Genomic DNA, 25,903 nt, shown 5'->3' on the forward strand with positions numbered 1-25,903 from the left:
CTCGGGTTGAGGCCGGATGGTTAACTTGTAAGAACTTGCAAGTTTCTTGCAAAAGATGGTTTACTTAAAATGTTTAAATGACGGTCAGAAATTGAAAGTCGAAAACTTGCAAATGAAATGGTTTACTTGTAAGTTTCTTGAAAATTACTTCCGGTTGAGCTCATCTATGATTGGTTAATTTAACTTTCTACCAATTACGGTAAAAATTATTGGCTGAATTTTTGTACTATAAAACAACCTAAGTTGACGGTTACGGTTCACTTTATCAACTCACGAAATTCCTTTTGCAACTCAGTTATTGAATTCTAAAACTCAATGCCCTTTTTTTTTACTACATTTCACCGCTAAATATTTTGAACCAAGGAAATTTTTGGCGGCTGATTTTTTAAGAATGAAAAATTGCCCTTTTTGACTTGGAGTTTTTGAAGTTTTTTCTACATGTGTCAGTTCAGCGTTTTTTCTCAAAATAAATAGTTTATTCTTCAATCGGTTTATACCACTCTCTTTTAGATTAATTTTTTATGCTTTTGTCTTCTGTTGATGCGAAGATTATGTGCAAATGCATATCTTGCGACGTTTTATTTTTTTCTACAGTATGAGAAAAATGATTATTTTGTAAGAGTTTTTGTTCTCAGACATTATGCATTAACATATGTTTTCAGTCGGATGGTCAACTTTCAAGAAACTTTTAAGTCAATTTGTTAACTTGTAGGAACTTATGAGTCGAGTGATTAACGTGTGAGAACTTGCAAATTTATGGACAAAAATTTGCAAAGTGATGTATCGCCTTGAAAGAACTTAGAACAAACTCGCAAGTTTTTACACGTTAACCATCCGAATTCGACCCGGGCATGTAAAAATTTTGTCCCCCAGCTTGACTCGACCAAAGACAAGGTATTCGGCTTTGTATTGAGTACATATCGAAATCGTTCTCTGTTCTACTATTGTAGTCATAGGCTTACTTTCATTTGAATCTTTACATTGCTCAGGAAACATAAAAATAAGAACATTTTTTCTTCAATAGAGTGATTTGAGATACGCATGAAAGTGAGCTATTTTTGGATAGGCTTGTTTGTTTTTCAGAAGAGTCAGTTCTGGTCAACATATCAATGCAAGTTGCTAGTATCGGACACATTGCAGAGTCTACTATGGTAAGTTTGGCCTCTTAATATCTCATCAAATTCACTCCTGTGAAATCCATTGCCTGTTTGCAGATGAAGCAGAAAAGAAAGTATACTCTTGTCGCTCTAAATTCTTTTCTATCGTCAGTTTATGATGAAATTTTGAACTTAAATTAAAACGTAAACTGAAGTTTTGATCTGCCTCACCTCCTGTGCACAAGGAGAGAAGATGCAGAATATCACCTCTAGCGAGGTGCTAATATTTTTCAGGACACAAAGCAGTTGCCGAGGTCCCAATAATTTTATATCGGGTGTATTGTAATTCCTAGGACTACAGAGTGACTGTTTTCCTACGGCAACTTTGGAATGACCCCCGCTTGAGGTTCTCGCTCTTCGAACACCCTGTCAATGTCGACGTGTCTCTCTTGAAGAGTCTTTGGGTGCCAGACTTGTTCGTGGTCAACGAGAAGTCAGCCGACTTCCACTCAGTGACAAAAGACAACAAGCTATTGAGAATATCCCCCAATGGAGATGTTCTTCTGAGTCAAAGGCATGTTTTCTTCTTGTGCGTTTTGCTTATGAGTTGCGTAGTTTTACATGATCCCTACATCTGGTGAAAAAAGGTTCCGATAAGTTCAGTGAAATTCGCGAACGTGTAGTGTGTGTATGTGTCTAGCTATGTGAGCGCGCGCGCGCGCGCGTGTGTGTGTGTGTGTGTGTGTGTGTGTGTGTGTGTGTGTGTGTGTGTGTGTGTGTGTGTGTGTGTGTGTGTGTGTGTCTGTGTGTGTGTCTGTATGTGTGTGTGTGTATGTGTGTTTGAGTGTGTATGTGTGTTTGAGTGTGTGTGTGTGTGTGTGTGTGTGTGTGTGTGTGTGTGTAAGTGTGTGCGTGTGTTTGTGTCTGTTTATAAGTGAATGTGTGTGTGTTGGGGTGGGGGGGGGGGGGTTGCTAAAAGATGTGACACATGGTATGTGAAAACTGCAAAACACTCTTATCAATAAATATTTGCTTTTGTAATAAATAAAACCGCATGGTTATTTTCACTTTCGAGAAGTTACCAAGCTATATCAAGCTACGAGGCCAACCGAGTTGTAGAATACAACATACAACTTTGAGAAAAGTGGGATCTTTTCCTGTTTGTGCCCCCCCCCAGTGCGTTATGCCCCCCGTTACAGAGCACGTGTCATTACATAGTAAATTTTTATGTAAATTTTTCATGTAAAAAATGACACGTGCGTCTGGGTGGTGCAAATAATATGCAGCCACTAAGCTGGGGGGGGCACAAACGGAAAAAATCCGAAAAGTGATAAAAACCAAGTTGTAATATTTTAATCAACTCGTCGCGATTATAACAATTGCATAAATCTGGATCACGCGACTGATTCACTGTGAGAACAGCCAGTTCGAGTTGTTAAGCTACAAGTATAGGTTACGTGACTCCGCATGAAGCCACTAAGAACTTCTGGCGTTTATCGAGATCAGCAAAGCTGTTCAAGATACTTTGTCAGAATTTTGAAGTGACTTCTGCAGAGAACAGTAATACTGCCTAAAATATCCAGGAAGTCAAACCTCAAGGAACTTGAGTCACAAAATTTTACTTAATTCGCATGAATGGCATGCTTGAAAATGATTGAAGTTGTCGGAAGTCAAGATCTGGCTATTTGTATCAAATTATTTTGCATTTTATTCTGCGGTAGTACAGAGTTTTGCGCTTCCATTTCCGACTACAAAAAAAAAACCACTAGGATCACTTATTTGCCCTTTGCGTGAACCCAACTTGTCGCGTATCACTTTTAATCAACTACAAATTATCGGGCTCCTTCTGAAAAATAGCACCTCGAGTTTGAAAACTTAAAATTAATTGAAATCAAAAGACTAAGAAAACAATCACAGAAACAAAATTGATAATTTAAACTTGGAACCATGGGAGCTAATTACCGACTTTAGTTCCGCCATCTTTTGGGTTTTGTGCATTTTCTGGCTGGCCAAAAATTTTTGTACAAAACTGTTATAGCATACAAAAATCGTATAGATGTTACACCTATGGTTTCGGGTTTATCTTTTTTATTAAAACAGGAAACACGCATTTTAAAACCCGAAATTATTACCTTAAGATGGCTGCTTGTACATAAAAAGAATTTTAACCTATATTTGACTATGCCTACGAAAATATTGTAGCGAGCCATTTTAATTTCTTGTACTCAAAACAAAATGGTTTGACCCTGTCTTGACAAACACGAATTTTCAAAAAGTGCTTTTTAAAAAACTATCCATTAATAGAAACATTGTGGTTAAGACAGTTTTTGTTGTCATTTTGAAAAAGTGACGCGAAACACAAATTTTCAGATGAAACTCTAATGAAAAACTTTTTAATTTACATTTTTGAAGAATCAAAACCGCTACAGTTCGAATTATTTTGGATGTTTTTGTTGTCTTTTTTGTTGAATTGTTTGGGATGTCTTTCTGTCAAATTCAATTTTGACAGGTAAACTATTGGCTTCAATTGCAGTTTTTTGTGCTTTTGTCAAATAAATCTTTAGTTTATAATAAGAAATTTGATTTTGATTTTATTCATTTTGTTTCGATGTTTTTTTCCAGTTTTCAGCAAATTTACTGAAATTTTTATCGCTATTTCTAGCATCATGCTTATTTTATTTATATTCAAACAAATTACAAAACAAAAACGCTAATAGCAGCGTTTTACCAACAAAAGTTAGAGATAATAATGAACTAACATAGCTGGCAGATTGCCAGAAAATAGCCGCAACAGCTTCGTAGATCTGCAGTATATAAAAACAGTAAAAATTACCGACCAAAAATTTTGTCTTTTCATTGAAGGTTGATATGTTATATTTTGATTAAAAATCTGTTTTTTACTGTTTTTGCTGCCTCTATTAGCTGCTGCCTCTATTAGCTGCTTTATTTGTGCTGCCTCTAGTAACTGCTCTCTAATAACATTCATTTAGATTGACACACACCCATTTGACCTTATCTCTTTGAATTAAATTAAATAAAAGTCAATTTCAAAGTGAGGAAGTCATTTTTTTGAGTGAGGAATGTCAAGTGTGACCAAAAAAATAATCGCGCAAATGAACAAAAAACTCGCTCCACTAAGAGCGAAACATGACATCACGCACGCACTTCAGCTGAAATTGGATGATCGAATCAACAAAAAGCAGATTTGAAGTGGTTGTGACGTCATATGGTTGTAACAAAAATCGCGACCACATAACGACCATATGACGAAATATGGCGAAATATGTTACGACCATATGACGAAATAAAAAAACATAGCAGGACAAGTCCTGACGTACAGTTTTAAGAATTTTCAGTGACTAAACAAACAATTAGACATAGAATGATCTATGAGAGAACTGGGAAAACTATTTCTAGAAAAATCAGATCGGAAAATAGTAAAAGAAAAAAAATCAATGTCAAAATGCCGTTTGCGGGAAATGGAAATTTGGTTAAAACAAAAAAAAGACTAGGCCTAGATTGAACTATGAATGGATTGGGATATCTATTTAGAAAAAAAATCCGCTGCAAAATCGAAAAAAACACAGAAAATCATAGTGAAATTGCCGCATGTGAACAAAAAACCACTAATGAGAAAACGAATTTTTGTTCAAACACCGTTTTCTCACTCTAGTTTAAAATTAGAGCGAAAAAGTTCACGCCGCGAAACCACCCGCTTTTTCGCTACATTTCCTGTTTCGGCGTGAACAAAACCACTACTCCAATTTGACTTCAAAAATCATGAAAATGTGTGAACAGATCTTAAAAAAAAGACAGCGCCCCAATACAATTCAAATTCTTTGAATTGTAAAAAACCAAGAGACGGCCAATAATAGCACCATCTATCGCTGTGCGGCTATTAATAAGGAGATTTTTGTATGTTGCTTTAGGTTGAGTTTGACCCTGGCGTGCAATATGAAGCTGCACAGATTCCCGATGGACCAACAGATCTGCAAAATACAACTCGAAAGCTGTTAGTTCTTTCATTTTCCTCTATTTACTTTAGTAGGAAACACAGTTTAGTGGAAAAAACAGTCTAACAATAGGAAAAAATCGCTCTTCAACTCTGAAAAACTGACATAAACTGATATATATCAGCGGATTTTTTCCCCGGAAAACTTTGATCATATGTTAAAAAGTTGTTTTGCATGAATCGTATTTCTCCAATTTTTCCCAATCATTAAATTATTTATCCGCTAAGTTTGACAACATTTATTCTTAAAGCTGAATAACTTGACAACACGGATTAAAATGTTCTTGGCTTTTAGCACGCTGATCTATCGCAATAACTAGAAAAATATCAGTTTATTGAATGAGCTAGTATCAGCCCACTTTAAACGCGCCTTCAATATGTTTTTAGCTACTTTATTTTATTACTTGTGACCCACACAACTTGAATTATATTGAAATATAACTTGAGTTATATTGGCTCAATATTTACCTCATTCTTTTCAAGCGCATAATTTTCCATATAACAGCAAGGTTGTGAATATTTTTTCTTGTACCATTTTCACTCAAATATTTTCGACCTTGATCACTACTTTATCCTTCACAGACATAGTGTCAATAAAATTCACTTCGAAAAGAGCGTGAACAAGGTTGAACAACTCTCAACTCTCTGTAAAATAGTAACAAACAAATCAGTTTTCAAAGCCGTGTCTGTGTTTGTGAGTGACAGTTCCTAAAGCTGTTCAGAATAATAATGGCTGAAAGAGGTTGAAAGGCGGTGGGATCTATTGGTAATAAATCGGCGCTTTGTTCCTGGACAAACAAGCAAAATATGTCATGCGGAACAGCAGTTAAGATAAAAGAATTGGAAAAAGAGGAATTAAGAGCGTAAAGCATGTTTGATGTATGGTTATGGTACTTAAATAGACGGGAGAAATCGAATTGTGTTAATTTGGTTGAGAAAAATGACCAGTTTTCCCGCAAACATTGAAAAAGTAATAAAATTTTGAAAAACAATTGACTCAATAACAACCAAGAAAGTTTTCATTAATAATGTTCTAATAATGGATATGAATTCTACTTCACAATTTCTCACTTCACGTGATAGCCGAGAGGCAAGGTGTGTGATTCACACGCCAATGATTGAGAGTTCAATCCCCTGCCTCCGTGAAGCTGTCTGTGTAAGGATGAGCTCTTACTTAACCATAGCTTCAGGTTGGCTGCAATGATGGTACCACGTGAAAGTTTCAGATGCAAAAAAAAGTGGGCATAGTTACCAAAAAAGAGCAATGCTGCTCATAGAAAGATCAGTTTGAAATGTGGGGAATAATAAAAAAAAGGGCAGCTGAGAACAGACTACTGTAGGTCTAATGCTGTTCCGCTGCGATTACGCAGGAACCAATTTTTTTTAAATTATGATTAATAATCAAAATTATTGAATAGTTTTTCTGCTAAGCTAATTTTTCTTCAAATTTTTAGATAAAAAGAACTGATGTATATTTCTGGATACTTACTATTTACAACAAGAACTGCTTGACTGAAGTACTTTCATAATTTTAAATGCAAAAAATAGAGAACATTTTAGATGCAACAAAAAATAGAGAAAAAGAGACTGCTTATGACAAAAATTAAAAACAAAATAATGAAAGAGGCTAGGGTACAGTAAAGATGGTTAACGTGTAATACGTTACAAAAATTCTAGCAAATTCTTTTAAGGCGATGCAAGTTTTTGTGCATAAGATTGCAAATTCGTGCAAGTTATTTCTAGTCTACCCTTCAAATTGCAAGCTTGCCATTCAATTAGAAGAAATTTGTGCAAGATAATTAGAAAACCGGAGACTTTCAAAAAAACGAAAAAAGTAATACTTTATTAGAAAACATAATAGAAATAAAAATGCAGCAGGTGGATTGTAAAAACTCAACAATTAAGTCAGATAATCCGGGACAACCAATTAATAAAAATATCAATTCAATTCAAGTCAATAAAATTTCTATTCATAACAATGAGAAATTATGCGGGTTATTAGTAAAATAACAAACAATCAAACTAAATGAGAAAAATGTTTTCTTCAACTGTTTATGTTATTTAACCTGTTTTGATCTAGTTAAACATAAAAAAACAGATCTAATTAGGCACTGAATATTTGTTACTAAGCTGATGAAAATAAAGATCTCATTTTGCATCAGAAAGAAAAACCACCAACAGAAAAAACGGATTTGTGAAATCTACCTGCAATTATTAGTTTACATTTCATTTAAATGGCTATACTTTTTTTGTTCATACATGAGTAATGCTTCTTAAAATTGAAATTGAAATTTTTTTCAATTCATCATTCATTTTCTTAAAATTAGCCATTTCAAAAGAAACAAAACTTCAAAAACTGTTACTATATTTAATTAAAATGTGGTCTTTAGATCTGTTATTGTTTTGACCCTGAAATCTTAAGTTTAGTGCAACCCTTAAATTTTAAGTTCAGTGAAACATTAAAAAGGATTTTCTTAAAAAAAATCAAAATTTCTAAGTTTCTCATGGATTGTAATTTTATTATAAAATTTTACTATATTTTTTCTGTCATTTTACGCAAACGTTTCCAAATTTCAGACCATAATTAAGCACACAATGCAAAACAATTGCCTTATGAGGAGAAAGATTCCGCAATGAAAAGCAGAGTGGGAAGACTTGTAGGTTACTTTACAAGTCCGGGTTGCACTTGCACTTTCCTTGTATTCATTCTATGATCATATAAGATATCACTCAGAACATAACGTATTTCCGAGTACGATTTTTGTATGGAACCAAAAAATTGTAGATAGTCTCTGAACGACTAACAATAAAACAAATTTGATCCAAATATGATTACAAAGATTACATAAATATTTTTGTCCCGACCCACATAACTTGGAGGAGGAGCTATATACTCTAATGGGTTTTTTGCTCAGTCAATTTAGGCCGATCGGTAAACTTATTGTAGAGGGTTGTGAGTGGTATCATAAGTAAGCCCGTCCAGCGTAGAATATAGAACTAACGAGGATTTTCTCAATTTTTGCTTTTTTCAGTGAGTTAACGAGGTTTAAAAATTTGTGAATAATAGATGGATTGATGGTTTGTAATCTATAATAGAAGAGTTTTGATGAAAATCTTCATCTAATTTTGGCTCAAAGATTTGCTAAATATTTCAAAAACCAGTCTTTTTTAATCGAAACTTGCAGAAAGTAAGCTTCTTTATTCAAATTTGCTTAAGTTTGCCAAAAGTGAAAACATAAAAAACGCTAAAAAAAACTTGCTTCACCTCACTAGATGGTTAATTTTTTCAGTTTTCTTTGAACAATCTCTGGGTTTGAAATTTTGCCGGTTTTTAGATAATATTACTAGATCGTTATACAAACAGCATCATTTTTCTCAGCTAATTAAACTTTTTTGTGAAATTATCTATATCCATTGCACTGCAAATCTTTGCATGTTCCCAATAAAAACAGTAATAGCGGGGCTAGTTTTGGTCTGATCCTTGAAATCTTTGATCCCAAATATAATCCTGATTGTAAACAGTGGCTGTCTTTTTTTCTAAAAAATTTTTTGTTTTTTTATTTTCATTACAGAACAGAACATTTCGCAACAAGGCTAACTATTAACAGGTCCAATTGGCTTCACAGACATTTGCCAGAAAATGTTTTTACTTTCCAGTCGAAACCTTCTTGCCCTTTTAACTTTTAAATTTGTTTTCAAAATAAACAATTGATTATAGACTTTTGCGGCTTTTTCCGCCTTATTTTGGTCAATTTGTAACTTCAGCACACAGAGAAGTTATCTTCTACTTAATTTAGTTTTTGTATCTAAGGTGGCTTTACGTTTCAACAAATTGTTTTCTTGCCTCGAAAACAATTGATTTTTGAACATTTGCCCATTTTTCAGGTTTTTTGTCCTGTTTTGTCACCTTATCAAACTGTCGATGAGTCACTCATTACTCCTACGGTGATAACAACTTAGGCACAACTGAATATAAAAATTTTTAAGGAATGGATTATAGTTTTAACGGTGTCGACACTCTTTTATAAAGAAATCTATTGAAATTTTTCAACTTTATTTTTAATTGCCCTTTTCTTGAAGTCTTAAGAGAATTTCTGAATAATAAGAGGTGTCAATGGATTTTTTGCTAAAAAAAATAGTTTTTTTTATTTTTCTCACTGTTTGAAGTTGTTTTGTACATGCATGAAATAGTCTGATTCATGAAACGTCAAAATGGTTTCCGTCGGTGGAGTGAAGGAACCTATTTAAAGATTTGAATTGATGATGGTTTTCGTTACTTTTAATATTTTTTTAATTATTACATTAAGGATTTTTTTACTTTGCTTGTTCTGTTTTTTTCTGTTTGTTTTCATTAAATTTCTATATTCGCTTATTAAAACGTTCATATCAAATTATTGGCGTCGGGAAAATCCGCTATTGAATACATCTAAAGTCTTCAACGAATTGATTATGGTTCTAACGTGTATGACACCGGTTTTTCGAACTTTTTTCCTTTTTGAATTTTGTCTGTATTTGACGTTAGTTTTGTTAATTCATGACATTTTCTGATTAATGAGAGTTCTCAAGAGCTTCCTTTAGAAAAATAATTGAACCTCTTTATTAACTTTAGTTCATTGCCGATTGTTTTAACGACTTTGAAATAAATGTTTCCAAAAAAATAAGTATTTTCTAATTTTGATATTTTTTGGTTTTTTTTGTCTATTTGTAACTTTATCGCAATAATTACCGGTCACTTATCACGTTTTTGTTATAGAAAGAGGGTAAATTTTAATATAATTAAAGTTTCCAGTTTCCAACTTCGACACTGGTTTTTCGAGAAAAAAAAATTTTTGGTTTTTTTGTCGATTTTCGAAGTCCTTTTTGAAAACGTAAGACATACTCCGATCAACCAAAATTCGCCATGGCCTCATTTAGAGGAACTAGCAAAAATAATTTTTTGGTTTCAACTCATAGCTAAAGATTTTCATGACCTTCAATTTAATTGTTTTAGAAAACGTTGTTTTTAAATTTGCTCTTTTTTTGTCTGCTTGTTAGTCACATTAATGAGTGGTCACATATAGCTTTCTTAGTAGTCACGTTGTTGGCAAGTAAAAATTACTTATCCTTAGGGTGATGATTGTGATCACAACGGCTTTGACACCGTTTCTCTCAAAATTTTTTTAAGAACTTATGTTTTATGTGGTTTATTTGTGTTTGGTGTTTTTTGTAGTCGTATAAAGAAATTTTAATAATGACACATCCGATGTCTCATCTAATGAAATTTTTAATGGTTGTTTTAGAAGATTATTTTGTGACATCAGTTCATATATAATGGTTTTCCTTACTTTGGATCCAATTGCTTTCAAAAAATTATGAGCGTAATTTATATGTTAGCTGCTTTTGTTTTTTGTCTTTTTGTTACCAAGTATCACTACGAACTGGTTTTATATTTTTTCTAGTGATGAACAGATGAACAGGGATCTAGTTATTTTCTTAGCTTAGGTTTTATCTGACACTGTTTAGTCTTTGTTATTAATTATTTCTACAAACAGAAATCGAGTTTTGGATGTTATTAAAGTTTGTGGTTGTCTTTTGATTTTGTTGTTTGTCTTGTCTCGTTATCTTAATAATAGTAATTCTCAAAGTCCCTCTCAAGTGGAATTTTTTAAAATACCATTGGTTGATTTGAGTTGGACGAAATTTTTTATTCATGCACCACTTATTTTCGAAAAATACTTGCAAGTTTTCTACCTCTTCTTCATTTAGTAGACAATTAAGCCAAAAATGTGGATGAGTGGGGTCGGAGTATATTGTGTAAACGCACATTACTGAGCCTCCTTGTTTTGACAGTTTTTTTTATTATTTGTTCTTGTAGGGACTCGTCAAAAATGATTTGGAATCAGCATTTGCCACATCAGCATTAAAAGACACACACCCACACACAAATACATTTACACACGCAGAATTGTATTATCTCAGTGCAAGTTTAATGTTACAAGACAAAGTCTATTTATATTGCATTGAATGTTTGTGTTTTTACACCAGATAGATTGATGAGTAACCTACATATGGAAATTTGGACGAAAGCGATTTTTTTAATCAAAAATCGGCAATAATATTGGAAATAATATAGAAAATAATTATCAATTTATACAAATTTCTTACCACCATAAAATGATCCTCGAGTGATTACAAGGAATTGTATACGATCTTGTATGAGATCAAAGAAAGTTGTATGCAAGGGTGACCAAGGAAAAAACAATGTAATTAGTTCTGGAATTAAATTGTACAATATCAATTTAAATGATTTGAATTATTATTTTTGTCGCCAGTACTTTTAACCACATTGGCAAGGATTCAAAAACATCGATAATTTTATTGTTGAAAAACAAATAATTTTGCTTTCTGGTCATCTGTAATATTCTCATACATGGTTCATTAAAAAATCTGCTGTGTGCAATGAATTCATTAAATTTTCCATTATTGTTCTAATTTAAAGTAATAACTTGAATTGTATTTTCAGACGCGTTTACGACGCGTGATATCGACTTCGACTGGGCTGATGGAATTGCTATGACCATCGAAGAGTCGGTGGAACTCCCCCAATTCTACATCCAGAAATACTGGACCTCAATCTGCACACGCATGTACAGTACCGGAGAGTATCCCTGTGTAGAGGCCCTCATCAAATTGCAACGTCAAACCGGGTACTACATTATCCAGACTTATATTCCGACTTTGTTAATTGTTTGCTTGAGTTGGATCTCGTTCTGGATTGACGCGAGTGCCTCGACTGCGAGGGTGGCATTGGGAATTACGACAGTCTTGACCATGACTACACAAACGTCATCAGCACAAGAGAGCTTGCCAAAGGTTGGTGGTTCAAATCTGGGTCAAGTCGCGCATCGTTTCCGTAAATCTTGTTTGCCACGTACCTTCTTCTAAAAAACAAGGGGCTACGTTAATGTGCGTTAACTCAACCGGTTTTTGGCTGAATTGTCTACCATATAAGGAGAAACCAAAATGTCAAAAATTCACATATTGTTCGAAAACAGTTTGCGAATGAGTAAAAAACTCGCTGTGAACACAAACCACTGAATGAATTAAATATTACCACAATACGCGACCGATGAAACTTGCCATTATTGAAACTAAAGGACAAGACAATCATTAAAATGAAGCTACAAAAACATTAGTTACTGTCAAAACCCAAGATCTAATTAAAAAAACACTGGATAACAAGGTTACTAATAAGGTTACTAATAGACGAAAAAAGAAAAAAAACAAATTCTAGGTTCAAAAATCAAATTATTTTTCAAACCCCTTATTTCGAAAAAATTCTATAAAAATTCTAATCACTATCAACCTTCAACTCGAAAACAAAAGATATGTTCAGACGTAACTCTTTAGGAAGCCAATGGGACCTATCCTTGGCAAGACTATTGCACCATTACTTAGTGATTCTAAGTAATTAGACTGCTGCAAAAATCATAGACAAACAATTTACAAAACCACAGTGTTGAAACCATTAAAATTAAAAAACAATAACCACAAAATTAAACAGGTTCACTCAGATTTCTCCTGAACATCTGTAAGACTTCTTTGTCAATGGATTAAACGAATGGACAACAAAAAATCACAAATATTGATCATTATGAAAACTCGGAACTCAATTAGTGAAAACTCATAATGTCAAAGTGAAAATACAACTGATTAAAAGACATAATGAGTAAAAATTATAATTTGCTTCAAAAATGAATGGATTAGACCTGTAACTAAAGAGACTAAGATATAGGTTGACACAAATGAGCGTCCAAACCATTAGTTGTCAACTTTTTTGGAGCCATAAAAACAATAATTTTTTTTGCTTCAGCAACCACCGCTATCGTTAAACGTACAACCAATAACACTTTCAATTACATTGGTTAAATATTTTAGCACAAAATGATAAATTTGGAAGTCAGATGCCATGTTTACAAATATCAGACAAAAAATTTACAAGTTTCCAAAAACAAGTAACTCCTGGAAAAATTTTTAAAAAAATTAATTATATTTATTTTCAACGACAAAATATTCTACGTTTGACGGGCTTTCCGACGATAGTTTTTCCAACAATCTACATTGAATATCGTCAGGCCAACATAGTCAGTACTAGAAAAATATTTGAGCATATACTTCATTACCCCCCCCCCCTCCCCCAACACAAACACAAAATAATGTGGGTCGGAACAATAACTCATTGTTAATTAGTTCATGGACAGGAGTATTTTCCCGCACAGCCACCAGTTTCTGCTTAGACAAGGTTTGAAGAGATATGTTTCAACAAATAGGAGAAGATTTGAAGATTTTGAAACTTTAGTTGCAGTAAGTTCACAATACATATATGTCCAGTACCCATTTGATTCAAAATTGAGCAAATGTCTCAACTCATATTTAACAAAAAGCTTGCTGGCAGCATTTATTACTTAAAATTGGTATCAATCTCAAAATCATCTAAGACGTTTGTAGAGCGTTCCTTAAAAAATCAAACCTTTGAAAAACTTATTAAGCGCATTCATTACTTTAATTTACAGTTCTTACTCATTTTATAATTTTTCTCCTGCTCTCCGCATTTTTTCAACAAGTTTCTTTGAATGATTTAAAAATTAGCACTTTCAGCCTGTGCAAGTTCGGCAAAAAAGTCAGAAATTATTATTTCCTAAATCAAAATATCAAATTTGGTTTGAAAAAGTCTCGTCATTTTGTTGAAAAAGAACTAGAATTACATCCATGTTCAATATATCTCGGCAAATTTTTTAAAAAGGAGTCGATTTTCCGTAAAAACTGCAACAAATTTCAGTTGGGTTTGTATGGAAATGATTTTGTAAGGAATAAACTGAAAACGTTGATAACGTGTTTTTTAAAAATTAGAATACACTCTCAAATGTATTTGCGTAATGTTTTGAAAAACGCCTGCAAAAAAATCTCTACGAGCCACATGGAGTTTTCATGGGATAAATCTTAACTATCTCTGCTTACTATTTTAATATGCTGGCTAAATTAGGCGAGAAATTTGTTGGAAGTACATAATAAAGCATTCAGTGGCGTTCAACGCTTTTCTTTTATAAAATTCCAAAAATCGCTCGGGCTGAATGCCGATTGTATAAAAACTTCGTTTGTAGAGAAATCTAGAAAAGCGGTGTTCATGTTAGAAATTAAATTAACTTATTTTATTGAATTCCATTTCACGAACAACTCTTACTGTGAAATGTGCAAGCGGAAAAACTTTCTTAATCGACTGTCTGTTGAACTCAATTAAATTTAAGCTGCATTTTAGAATAGTAGTTAATATTTTAAAACCCATGAATAACGGGCATGTCGCAGAGTGTTTTTCAAGAGTTTTTACATTCTGAACTTTTTTCTCAGCGTTTTTAAATTAATATTATTTTCCATAAATTTATGTGGTATTAATTTCCGAAGTGTGATTTTGGCATTTATGTCAGAAAAAGTTCAGAGGATCTATTGGTTCTCCTTATTTTTTACTCAGATCATTGATACTGGTCAGATTAAAATGCAGGATAAAAGTTAGTATGATTCAGCGCTGAATCTGCTTTTAGTCGAAAACCGTGTATGGTTCTATAGAACTCTAATCCAGAATTTAGAATCGACATTAGCTGATAAACCCACATTGAATGATTGAAATCTGGGAATGTATATTGTAAAAACTGATATTCGAGAGTCCGGCACTGTAGAGTTGTGGCACTTTAAAACTTGCACGTTTGTGTTTAACGAATGTGGGGAACATTCAGCGCACTTCGTTCATAATTTCAGTTTAATATTGTGGAAGGTCTTTGAGTCCGGGTCGTGGAATTTTCCGAAATACACCCAGATTGAGGTACCAGACGGAATCAATTATGTCCAGACCGACAATGAACGCACAAGGGGCGTCGTGTAATCAAAATTTCGTAGCTTGCAATCATCGAAAACGCACGAAAGTCTCAACATGATTAAACAAAAGTCTGAACATGAATTTACCAAAGTGTGCGATGAACGCACGAAAGTTTGAACCTGAATGCACGAAAGTTTGAACATGAATGCACGAAAGTCTAAACATGAAAGCATGAAAGACTGAACATGAATGCACGAAAATCTGAACATTAATGAAAAAAAGTCTGGTGAACTGAAAAAAGTCTGAACATGAACCCACGAAAGTTTGAACATGAATGCACGAAATTCTGAACATGAATGCACAAAGATCTGAGTATGAATGCACGAAAGTCTAAACATGAACGCACGAAAGTCTGAACATGAATGCACGAAAGTCTGTACGTTAACGCACGAAAATCTGGTGAAGAGACGAACTTTTGAACATGAACGAACGAAAGTCTAGTGAACGCAGGAAAGTTTGGACAAAGGATCTTTCCCTCAAGGAGGGTCTGCCTATACTGGTTTCCGTCTGGTACCTCAACCTAGGTATTTGAAAGTGAGCTCATTTCTTAAACATAATAATTCCGCGACCAGGTTCATTATTTATTCTAGCCAATTTTGTTCACACAAAACTTTTAATTTGAAATGTACGACGGAAAGCTCTTTCTTAATCCATTGTGCGTTGAATTCGTTTAAGCGTAAGCTGCAAAGCTCAAAAATCTAGTTACAATTTAAAACTCATCAGCAACGGACATCTATTTGAGTGGTTTTCAGTGTCTTTCAGAGTATGTACATGTTGAATTTTGTTCTGAGTGCTTTTTTAAGGCTGAAGTTATGCCACAGAATGATTTTGGCATGTAGTTAGGAAAAAATCAGTGGTTGAACTGTTTTTTTACTCTCATCACTGTAAATTTTGACATGATCATGGTACTTGATAGACTAAAATACAGAGAAAAATTAGTGTGATTCAGCGCTGATTAAATACGAGCTCAGTCTAGGATATTGAGATTACATGCAGAATTCAGAAGTGATTTTAGCCGAGTCAAATTGCATGGTCTGGAAACATCGAAAAACGCACAAAAGTCAAGTGAACGCAAGAAAGTCTGGACATAAGATCTTTCCCTCTGGGCGGTCTGGCTGTACCGGTTTCCGTCTGGTATTTCTGAATAAAAACTGATCTCATTTCTTAAATATATTAGGAAAAATTCCGCGGCCATGGCCATTATTTATTATTAATTCTAGGTATCGTACATCAAAGCAATCGACATTTGGATGGCGGTGTGTCTTCTGTTTGTATTCTCTGCTCTCTTAGAGTTCTCTGCTGTGAACTACATGGCCAGGTACAATGAGAAGAGACGCCTACGCAAGCTGAAGAAAGCTGAGAAACAAAAGAAGCGACAACAGGTCAATATCCTCAATAAAAAGGACTCCACTTTTCACTTCTTCTTTTTCCAGGAATTTTTTCACAGAACAGTAAATTTTACTAGTTAAAGTACCTAATAGATCTTTGAATTTCATTGAGAATCAGCTCGTGTGAAACTAGTCATCTACACAAATGAAACGAGTAAATCAGAATAGTTTAAATCGTTTATTATATAGCTACACTAGCTTCTTTAGGAAAAAAATACCAATGATTCACAACCTAAACAATTTGCATGACATTTTGTTTTGTATGGCTCTCTATTTTATCATTTTGAAAAACTTAAATGAGTATTTAGCTCGAGTAGTTAGCATAAAGGCGTTCGAGTATTTGGTATGAATCTTTTAAGCTTTCTGCATTTAAAAAAGTTACACATCTTAGTTTGTACTTCAATTTTTCACAACTTTGAACATTTCTAAACAACTTTCAGCATTTGAGAAAATTGACAAGTAGGGTTCACGCTTGTCGTATTTTTTAAAATTTATTCAATGACTCCTAAGAGCTTTCATATATTAATATACCTTCCATTTAAGGAATCTGGCATTAGACAAAACGGAGTGCGTATCCATGAGACGTACGTATTCGACGACCCATCCTCGACCACTGTGACCACAATGTGTACTCCCCTCTCCAGTCACGTGAGAATGAGCAGTGGCAGTGTGACCAAGCCGACAGTCAATACTAACATTAGTAGTAACAAAAGTAAAGGCATCATTGGACGACTCAAGTTCAGAAGACAAAACACTGACAGGTATAGATTATAGTATGTCGTACAAAGTTCAAATGAGTGTATAACTCAAAAATCTGTGGATAGAGTTCAAAGATCAAAATTAACATTTTTGAAATGTTATTTTGCTTGCCTTGGCGTTTTTCGAACGTTCGCTTATTTCAATGTCAAGAGATAACGCACATTTATTAAAAACAAACATTTATTAAAAGAGTCGCGGTATAAGAAGGGCATATATGCAACTTGTAACAAGGGCAAGATCCGGAATCTTGTCGGGGCTGATCTTTGTCCCTCTTTTTCGTTATTTTGAGTTTTGTTGGAATCTTAGTCAGATTTCAACTTTATTTCCAAGTTCACGTGACTTTTGGTTACCTGATTTCATGCTACTAATGATTTCAGTTATTCGGAAACAATCATAGTTTACAAAATTTAATTAATAGAATAAAAGATTCAGATCAAAAAATTATCGATGTCGATAACAATTCTCAAAGACTACACTAACCTTCGGAGAGTGATTTTGGAAAAATATGTGTTAGTTTAACATCTGATCGATTCAAACAACCAACATCAAGCCATTTTTACTTTCCAAGGCCTAGCATTTTTTTCGGGGCTGATGAACGTTCATGTCAACGTCCCAAGTGCAATTTCCTCGTGGAGTCCAGTCTTACAAATTGCAAACAATATCGTTGACTTCCAACTTTCAGTTTTAGAGCATTTCTCCCTCAGAAACCATTTCCTAGCAAGCTCAAGCCGTTATTGTACTATTAGCCGTGTCTGTTTCTCTATTAGGAGGCTGGAATTTTCTCTGAACATTCAAGCTGGAACGTTAGAAATGGTTCCACCAATCGCAAAAGGGTTGTGGATAAGAAGATTTTTAAATTTCTTTATGGCTTCTGACATGCGTTAGTGGTCTGGTGTCAACTGAAAACTCGTTATTGGTGAAAAACGGTCAAGAATATGTCCCATGTCAACCTAGTTGATTTCAGGTTCAGAAGAAGGGTTCGTTTCATTATCTGAAAAAGCCTTTCTCACTGAAGTGAAGAGTAGAAGGTTTCAGACGTACCTCAATGACTGGTTTAGTAGTATATGTCTAATGAACACATGGTCCTGATTCTTTGATTGAGTTCGTTTTTGTTTTCTGGCTTCGTTTCTACCGTTATCATTGAGAAGGTGTCGAGTTCTTCCACGTCTGGCAATAATTCATCTGATGGCTCTCATGCAAACAATGGCCGTTAGTTCTTCCTTACTTCCAGGTGCACAGCTCGTCTTAATAGACAAATGGAAAGACAGATATATTGTTTTTCTCCTTTTTTGCTTTGAATAACGGTGAAAGTTGCAAAATAGTCAATTTCAACTTTCGTGAATACCACCAGTGACTTGTTTTGTAGAAATTTGATGTCGAGTAGGCGTTGATTTCCATTGCCTATTGTTATCAGAATTTGTATCGTGTAAGATCTGATAAGATAAAATTCTTTGTAAGTGTCTTATCAGATCTTACACTATAAAAATTCCAGAATCACTGGGCGCTATCTTTAAAATTTCTGTTGCTCCCTTTTGTGGCAAATAACTAGCTATTAGGAGTGGCAAAGCCGACTGAGGTTAGAAACGCAAAATAACCTTTAACCACCGTCCACATCCCAGTTTTCCTTATAGCCCCCTTACAAGTTACGGGTTGTTATATAGCACTTTCCTATGTGCAAAAATAGAATGTGCGCCGTGGGATGTAAATGTTTGTCCACTAAATGGGGGGGGGGGGGCTCAGCAGCATTGAACAAAATATAGATGTCATGATTTTTCAGAAGTAATCTAAGCAGTCATAGTGACATCGAACAATACGTCATGTCAAACAACAACTTGCCCCCTTACGGAGACACGACAGTCAACCCACACACCACACACTCCGAAAACAGTTTAGTAAACACAAACAAACAACTCGTAAGAGACGACACATCAGATGACGAATACCAGCGAAGCATCCCTGAACTAATCCCGACTCCACCCGAAGAAACGAAATTCGAGAATGCAGTTGTCGCCAGCCAATCAGATGAGAGCAAAGAATCCGATTTGTCAATTCGTGTTGATGAGTTTTCACGTTTGGCGTTTCCGTTGGCGTTTATTTTGTTCAATGTTTTCTACTGGTGTACTTTTATGGCATAAATTCCACAGTGACAATTAATATACTGAAACTCTTTTTGTGACTCGTATTACAAATTTGAAACAGATTTAGGAATTACTGCTTCCTCTCCTGTATATTGAAAGTATAAGTAAACGTGAATAAACTGTTCGTTACGCGTGGGAGGACGACATTTCAAATGGACGACACCTAAATTTTTTGTATCAAATGCATGACAAATAAAATTAATACATGCAAAATATCAATATCCGGGGATAATTTGGCCCTCGTAGACTGGCCGGTGGGCTCCCTTATATTCTCTCCGATAACCTGCCGATTGTTTACACATTACATCTCACAACGCATAAAGGCATGCAGGGTTAAGGGCAGGGGTCTGCAGATAATCGCATAATTTTTCGGGTTTTTTATTGTTAATTCTAGTCAATATGGATGCTTAAGGATAGGATAGTCAAAATATCAATTTTTAGGAGGGTTCAGAATGAGAACGCATGCAATTGTCATGGAATTGAAACGAAATTAAGCGTCCGTCATTTGATTTGTCGTGTCCCCTTGATCGGGCCCCATTGCGCGTGAGTGAACTAAAAAAACACGCTCTGCCTTTTTTGCTCTATGCTAAATTAAACAAAATCATGTTTTTGGGTTTCCAGAATAAATCTTCAATCAATTGCATGAATCGAAAACATGCCGTTTATACACAATGAAGAATTTTAAAAACTGTGATTTTGGTAAGAAAAGACAGAGCTTTATGTAATGCAATAAATAAACTATGTGTATTATTGTCAATTAGAAACTTGTTTTCTTTCGCTTAGAATCAGAAATTAAAATATTTTAAGTTTTCAATGTTTTTGATCATTGTCCATTCAAAAAAAGGCCGTGCTAAATAAGGTCTAAATAGCGGTGTTAACAGATGTCTTTCCGAAAAATTTAAATTGCTTTCAGAAATCTCCAAGAGTGTTTTATGGGATCTCAGAAAAGGCAATAAACGCTAAAGATGTACGTTTCACAAGCGTCTCGAATTTAAGATTTCTCGGGTCGAGATGTCATTGCCGTTTCAGTTCGTTTTGCAAGAAATGCGCTTATTTATATCAACATTTTACAAAGATCTTACATAATAAAAGAGTGAAAAGCGCTGACCCTTTGTATGAAACGCATTCAAATTTCAGCGCATTTCTCAAATAAATTCAGTGGATTTTAACACTGTTTGACACCAATTTCTGAAGTTTGTACCATTTAACAAGATCCTAAATTTTTACAATTTTTAAAAAATGCAAAAAAGCTAAAATGCGCTAAAATTACGCAAAAATTTGATTGTCAGCGTATTTCCTACAAAATTGTTTATTTTTATCAAACCAAGTTAAATGGGAAGAATTTCAGGAATTAAGCGAGTAAAATTAGGAGGTTCTAAAAACCGGAGTAGAATTTAGAGAAATTAAGAGGTGCAGTGGACTACGTCATCGGTACGGAACTGGGGAGCTTAGTTCGTGTCTCAGTCAACGCAAAGTTTTGGAAGACGTTGCTGCTTTTAGTGCATTTCTTGCAAAGTTTGAGTGCAATTTAGGGCTTGATTACGCAAAACAATTTGTGCTAAAATTTTTTAAAAAATCTGTGAATTTCCTACAGAATGTTTAGAAAACTTCTTGACCTGGGTCGGAAAGAACCCGATTTGCAGGAAAAAGAAGAGCAAACAATTGTAAATGTTGTGCCTCGTTCTCGTATCGAGTAATAAACTTGAATAATTCTCGAAAGAAAAAGTATTTGAAATTCAAGAATCAATTTGGAAAGTTTTTACTATGTATCGGAACATAGACAAACTCACGAAGAAATTTTCATGATCTATTTACGTATAGAAACATGTTTAACAAGCGTATCTCGAACGTACAAGACGATAACATTCCATATGATAACACACAAAACAACCAAATCACGCATGCTCTCTATACAAGAGAAAACCGCATGTTTTTTACTGCATTAGACGACCAGAAGGTTGTCCGCTAAACGTATCTTTGATCGCTAGATGAAGGTCGCAAAGAGGTCAAAAACCTATTAAGTTTAACCTAAAAAACCATACATAAAACTTTATGGGGGCAAAAAGTTCTGACTTTGACGGGATTCGAACCAGCGACCTCTGGGGCGCGGGCCAGAAGTCTTAATCGCTCGGCGAAATAGGCTATAGAACAATCTGTGCGAACGCACACGTTATTTCCTCTCGCTTGTACGCATTTGCACTGGCAACATCCTCCGGCACCAAAAGTGATGATTCTAAGACAGTCATTAGAGTAATTACGGGGCGGGATAGGGTGCCGGTTGGTGTTTGCACTTCGGCAGATCGCGAGATTCCATCGTTACAGTAACGCAGATTCGAAACTCTAGCGAGTAGATAGTGGCCCCTTGGTCTGTCGTCATCGATTATCCAGACCAAGTCGGGACTTTTCAGCACTCCATTTGGTTGAGTTCTCCATTTGGGGCGGCGGTTCAACGCAGGAACATACTCTTTTAGCCAACGTTTCCAAATCTCGTTCGCGTAAGCTTGCGCTCTAGCATACCTCTTACGATGGTTATAAAGTCATCAACCGGAGCGAGTGATGGCAAGAAGGAACTACGATTTACGAGGAGGAGGTGGTTCGGCGTCAAGGCGTTGAAGTTGTTAGCGTCGGAGCTAACGGGCGTCAGAGGGCGGTTATTCAGCGTCTGTTCGACTAAACAGAAAGTCGTCTGAAGTACTTCATCATCGGTTATCGAGTATGGCGTACAAAGTTTGCTTGAAACAACGCACAAGCTTTTCCCAGACGCCTCCGTGATGCGGCACTGCAGGTGGATTAAATTTCCATTTGATTCCCTTCTTTGCGAGTTTTGAAGCTGTCAACTTTGCATCCCAATTGAGCAGACATGCCAATAGTTCTTTTTCTGCACCGACAAAGTTCGTCCCATTGTCTGACCAGATTACTGATGGCATTCCACGACGTGCGATGAATCGCTCGAAACCCATCACACAGGTGTTTGCGTCCATCGAGTGCGCTATCTCGACATGCACGGCACGAGTCGTGAGACATGTGAACAAGAAGCCCCATCTTTTCTCAGATGAGCGGCGTATCGTTACGTAAAAAGGTCCAAAGTAATCAAGACCCACAATGGTGAAAGGCGGACTCTGAAACCCACGGAAGATCCGCCATCATCGGCTGGACGGGTGTTGCATTTCTTTTTCAGCAATGAACGCAACTGAAGCGAATAGAACGGAGTGTTGAACGAAGTTTCAGGACCGCGAATCTTTGTTGGATAAGTGCACGGAGATAATCGACACCTTCATGGTGATGATTCAGATGCATGTGGCGCAGGAACAACAGAACTAATGGATGGCGTCCATCAAGTATTATTGGATGCTTCAAGTCAATTCATTTTCGGCGAGACGCTTGACGCGGCCGGTGGACCGTAGTAGGCCACCAGTTCCAATGAAGGGCGAGTAAACGGCAATAAGGCTTTTCTGGGAAATTTGTTTTCTTGAGCAAGCTGTTGTCGCTCAAGGGGGAATGATTGAGACTGAATAATTAACTGCAGTTTTTGTTCTGCAGCGTTAAGTTCTTCCGGATCAACTATTTCAGACCGATAGGCGAGATGACGAGGGAGTAATCGCATGCAATACGCAAGTATCCTAAGCAGCATAGGATACGAACTGAACTTACGGAACGGAAGGCTAAAGTCCCTTTTGAAAACGTCGGTTATCAAAGTTTAAGTCTTCTCTGAAGAGGATGCTTCAGTTGAATGACTCTTCAATTTGATGTTTTTGGTTACATAGGTATTAGGCTGGAACGGGAAAACGGACGTTCGGAGAAACTGGGGACCATGCAACCAACTGCTTTTTTGCAGCGCTTCAGAAGACATTCCTCTGGTACCTGCGTCGGCTGGATTAGCATGAGATGCAACATGATGCCATTGATCGACACTTGTCCCTTCAAGAATCTCCGAGACGCGGTTTGCGACAAATATTGGTTGCTTAACCAGTGAGTTCAACCATTGGAGGACAGTAGTGCTATCTGTCCACATAAACGTAGTTTGAACTGGTACGGTAAGTGCTTTGCATATTTCTTCTCTCAATCGGGCTGCGAGCAAAGCTGCCTGTTTTTCAAGCTTCGGCACGGTTAGTGTCTTCATTGGGGCGACACGTGCTTTTCCAATCACGAATGCAAGTTCGGTGCGCTTACTTTCAGATGATGGACTGACAAGTGCACGCAAGAACGCAACTGCGCTAAAAACTTCCTGAGAACTATCTCCGAATAGGTGCAATTCAAGGTGTTCAAAAGGACCGGGAAAACAGCAGCGAGGTATGGTTAACAAAGCCAGTGTTGGTAACTCAGAACTCCAGGAGGAGAATCGATCAATCATCTCATTGGGGAGTTTTTTATCCCAGCTCTGACCATGTAAACGCCAGACATCTTTCAGAAGAAGTCGTGCTGTGACGGTAAAAGGAGCAACTAAGCCGATGGGATCGAATATTTTGGCTACTAAACTCAAAACCAACCTTTGCGTAACTGCTTTACTGCTATCACAAGAAGTGCCGCGACTCACTACTAGAGTGTCTTTGGTATGATCCATTTTAATCCAAACACATGAGAGGATGACTTTTCCATTGACGCACCAATGACTTTCGGAAGAGGCTCAACTGATTGATCTTCAAGCTCTTCTAGTAAATTTGGCACGTTACTAATGAACTTAGTTAGTTTGAAACCACCCTTACTAAGTAATTTGACCAAGTCTCGTGACCGCTTGAGCGCCTCATCAGGAGATTCTATTGAGTCCAGGTAATCATCCATATAGAATTTATCATGAACTGCCTTTGCTGCGTCTGGATACTCTTTTTCATGATCTCGTGCTGTTCGCTGCAACGCGTAATTTGCGCAAGTCGGTGAGCCTTTTGCGTCGAAGATGTGTCGAGTGTACAGATACACCTTAACGCTCTTTGAGGGGTCCTCCCGCCACAAAAAAACGGAGAGCTGGTTGGTCAGATGGCAACAGACCTACCTGCCGGAACATTCCCTCGATGTCAGCGGATACAGCAATTTGATGATGACGGAATCTGATCAGCGTTTGAATCAACTTCTGCAGAAAATCTGGACCAATTAGCAGGACTTTGTTCAAAGAAACTCCTTGAAACTTGGAGGCACCATTGAGGACCCTTCGCACCTTACCAGGTTTGTTTGGGTTCATGACCGGATGATGCGGCAAATACCGATTCCTGCCGGGTTGATGCTCAGTTTCCTCACCGGTTTTCACATTAACAACATAGTTTTTACTCAAATCTTCTCGTACTGATTGTGCGTAGCATTCGCGTAGGTCGGAATCTTTACTAAGTCTCTTCTCTAAAGACTTCAGCTGGACAAATTCAGAAAAATAATTGTTGGGAAGTTTGACTTCATCGGGATCAAATGAGGACATTTATCTTGCAGGGCAACGATATCAATTTTGTAAGACCCAACGCGAAGGTTTTCTTTCACGTACGGCAACAACTCAAACGGAGAACAAGTATTCTCACCAATTAAGGTCAGTTTAACCTGAACAACTTTAGTGCTGATTGTCTCTTGCGTATTGATACCGTTCACCGTCAAATTTAACGGTGTGTCTTTCAAATGGAGACGTTTCGCGAGTTCACTGGAGATCCAGGAGTGACTACAAACTGTATCGCAGAGAACAAGTGCTCGTGCGCGCTTCTGTGACTGTCCCTCTAGATCAACTTCGAGGACCTGCAAAAGACCCTTGACATCAGTGATCAATGTGAGTCCTGATGTGCCGCTAGTTCCGTGAGTACTTGGATTGTCTACAGCCGCTGTTGACGTTTTTGTTGAGTTGACTTTTTGTTGTGATGCACCAGCAGATTTGTTTTGGCCGCTTGCTGGGAAGATCTGTTCAGCACAATGCAGCAAGATGTTATGGGTACTGCGACAGCCTTCGCGATTACATTTGCGTTGATTCGGACACGTACGGAACGAATGCTTACCATTCAAGCGCGAAAAGCAGAGTTTGTTATCTGCGGCTATTTTAGCACGCTGCGTCGGAGTTTTTTCCTTGAAAATCTGACATCTCCAAAACGGATTTTGTGATTTACAAAGTACACAAGGTCGGTGATCATTCTTTGATCTTTGAGACTGCCTACTAACACTAGATGACTTTGTGTTGGACGCGAATACTTTCGAAGACACTTTGGTCTTTACTGCACCAGTACTGTTAGTGTCTTCTGGTTTGCTCCGGAAAAAAGTGGTTTTCATACGATCATGACCCTCGGCCCTTTCTTTCAACCAGTCGTTGAAATCCAAGATTGTTCGGCGAATCAAGTCTCTTTTCACAATGTGCAATGACCATGATTCCTTCAAATTTGGTGGCAACTTCTGACATGCCTGATTCAAGTGTGATGAACTCTGAAGATCTGCATCATAGGACGAAGACCTGAAGACGCCAACAAGACTAGAGACAGTTGTGGAAAAATGGATCATTTGATCAGAGCTGTGCATCTTAATTGAAGGATAGTCTGCCAATTTGTCAAGATGAGCAGTGACAACTGCTTGGGGTTGTCCGGACTTTCGCTCAAGTGTTTTCAAAGAATCTCTGTACATTTTTCCACAATAAGCGAATTCTGCAATGG

The 25,903-nt window shown here is 36.3% G+C and overlaps 2 protein-coding genes across 3 annotated transcripts in view; both read left to right on the forward strand.

Moving 5' to 3' along the window:
- The window catches only part of LOC142353389 (glycine receptor subunit alpha-4-like), an 85,519-nt gene extending 66,041 nt beyond the window's left edge, over positions 1-19,478 (forward strand). For both annotated transcript variants that reach the window (XM_075405620.1, XM_075405621.1), the window contains 7 exons: positions 1,084-1,151; positions 1,451-1,671; positions 5,027-5,109; positions 11,612-11,961; positions 16,237-16,398; positions 16,948-17,165; positions 18,941-19,478. In XM_075405620.1, coding sequence (XP_075261735.1) covers positions 1,084-1,151; positions 1,451-1,671; positions 5,027-5,109; positions 11,612-11,961; positions 16,237-16,398; positions 16,948-17,165; positions 18,941-19,298 — 1,460 coding nt within the window. In that variant the 3' untranslated portion in view covers positions 19,299-19,478. The remainder of the gene's footprint in view (positions 1-1,083; positions 1,152-1,450; positions 1,672-5,026; positions 5,110-11,611; positions 11,962-16,236; positions 16,399-16,947; positions 17,166-18,940) is intronic.
- The window catches only part of LOC142353172 (uncharacterized), a 393,253-nt gene that overhangs the window by 298,107 nt on the left and 69,243 nt on the right, over positions 1-25,903 (forward strand). The window lies entirely within an intron of this gene.

The sequence above is a fragment of the Convolutriloba macropyga genome, chromosome 14 (genome assembly GCF_964194025.1).
Source record: "Convolutriloba macropyga chromosome 14, txConMacr16.3, whole genome shotgun sequence".
Lineage (NCBI taxonomy): Eukaryota > Metazoa > Xenacoelomorpha > Acoela > Convolutidae > Convolutriloba > Convolutriloba macropyga.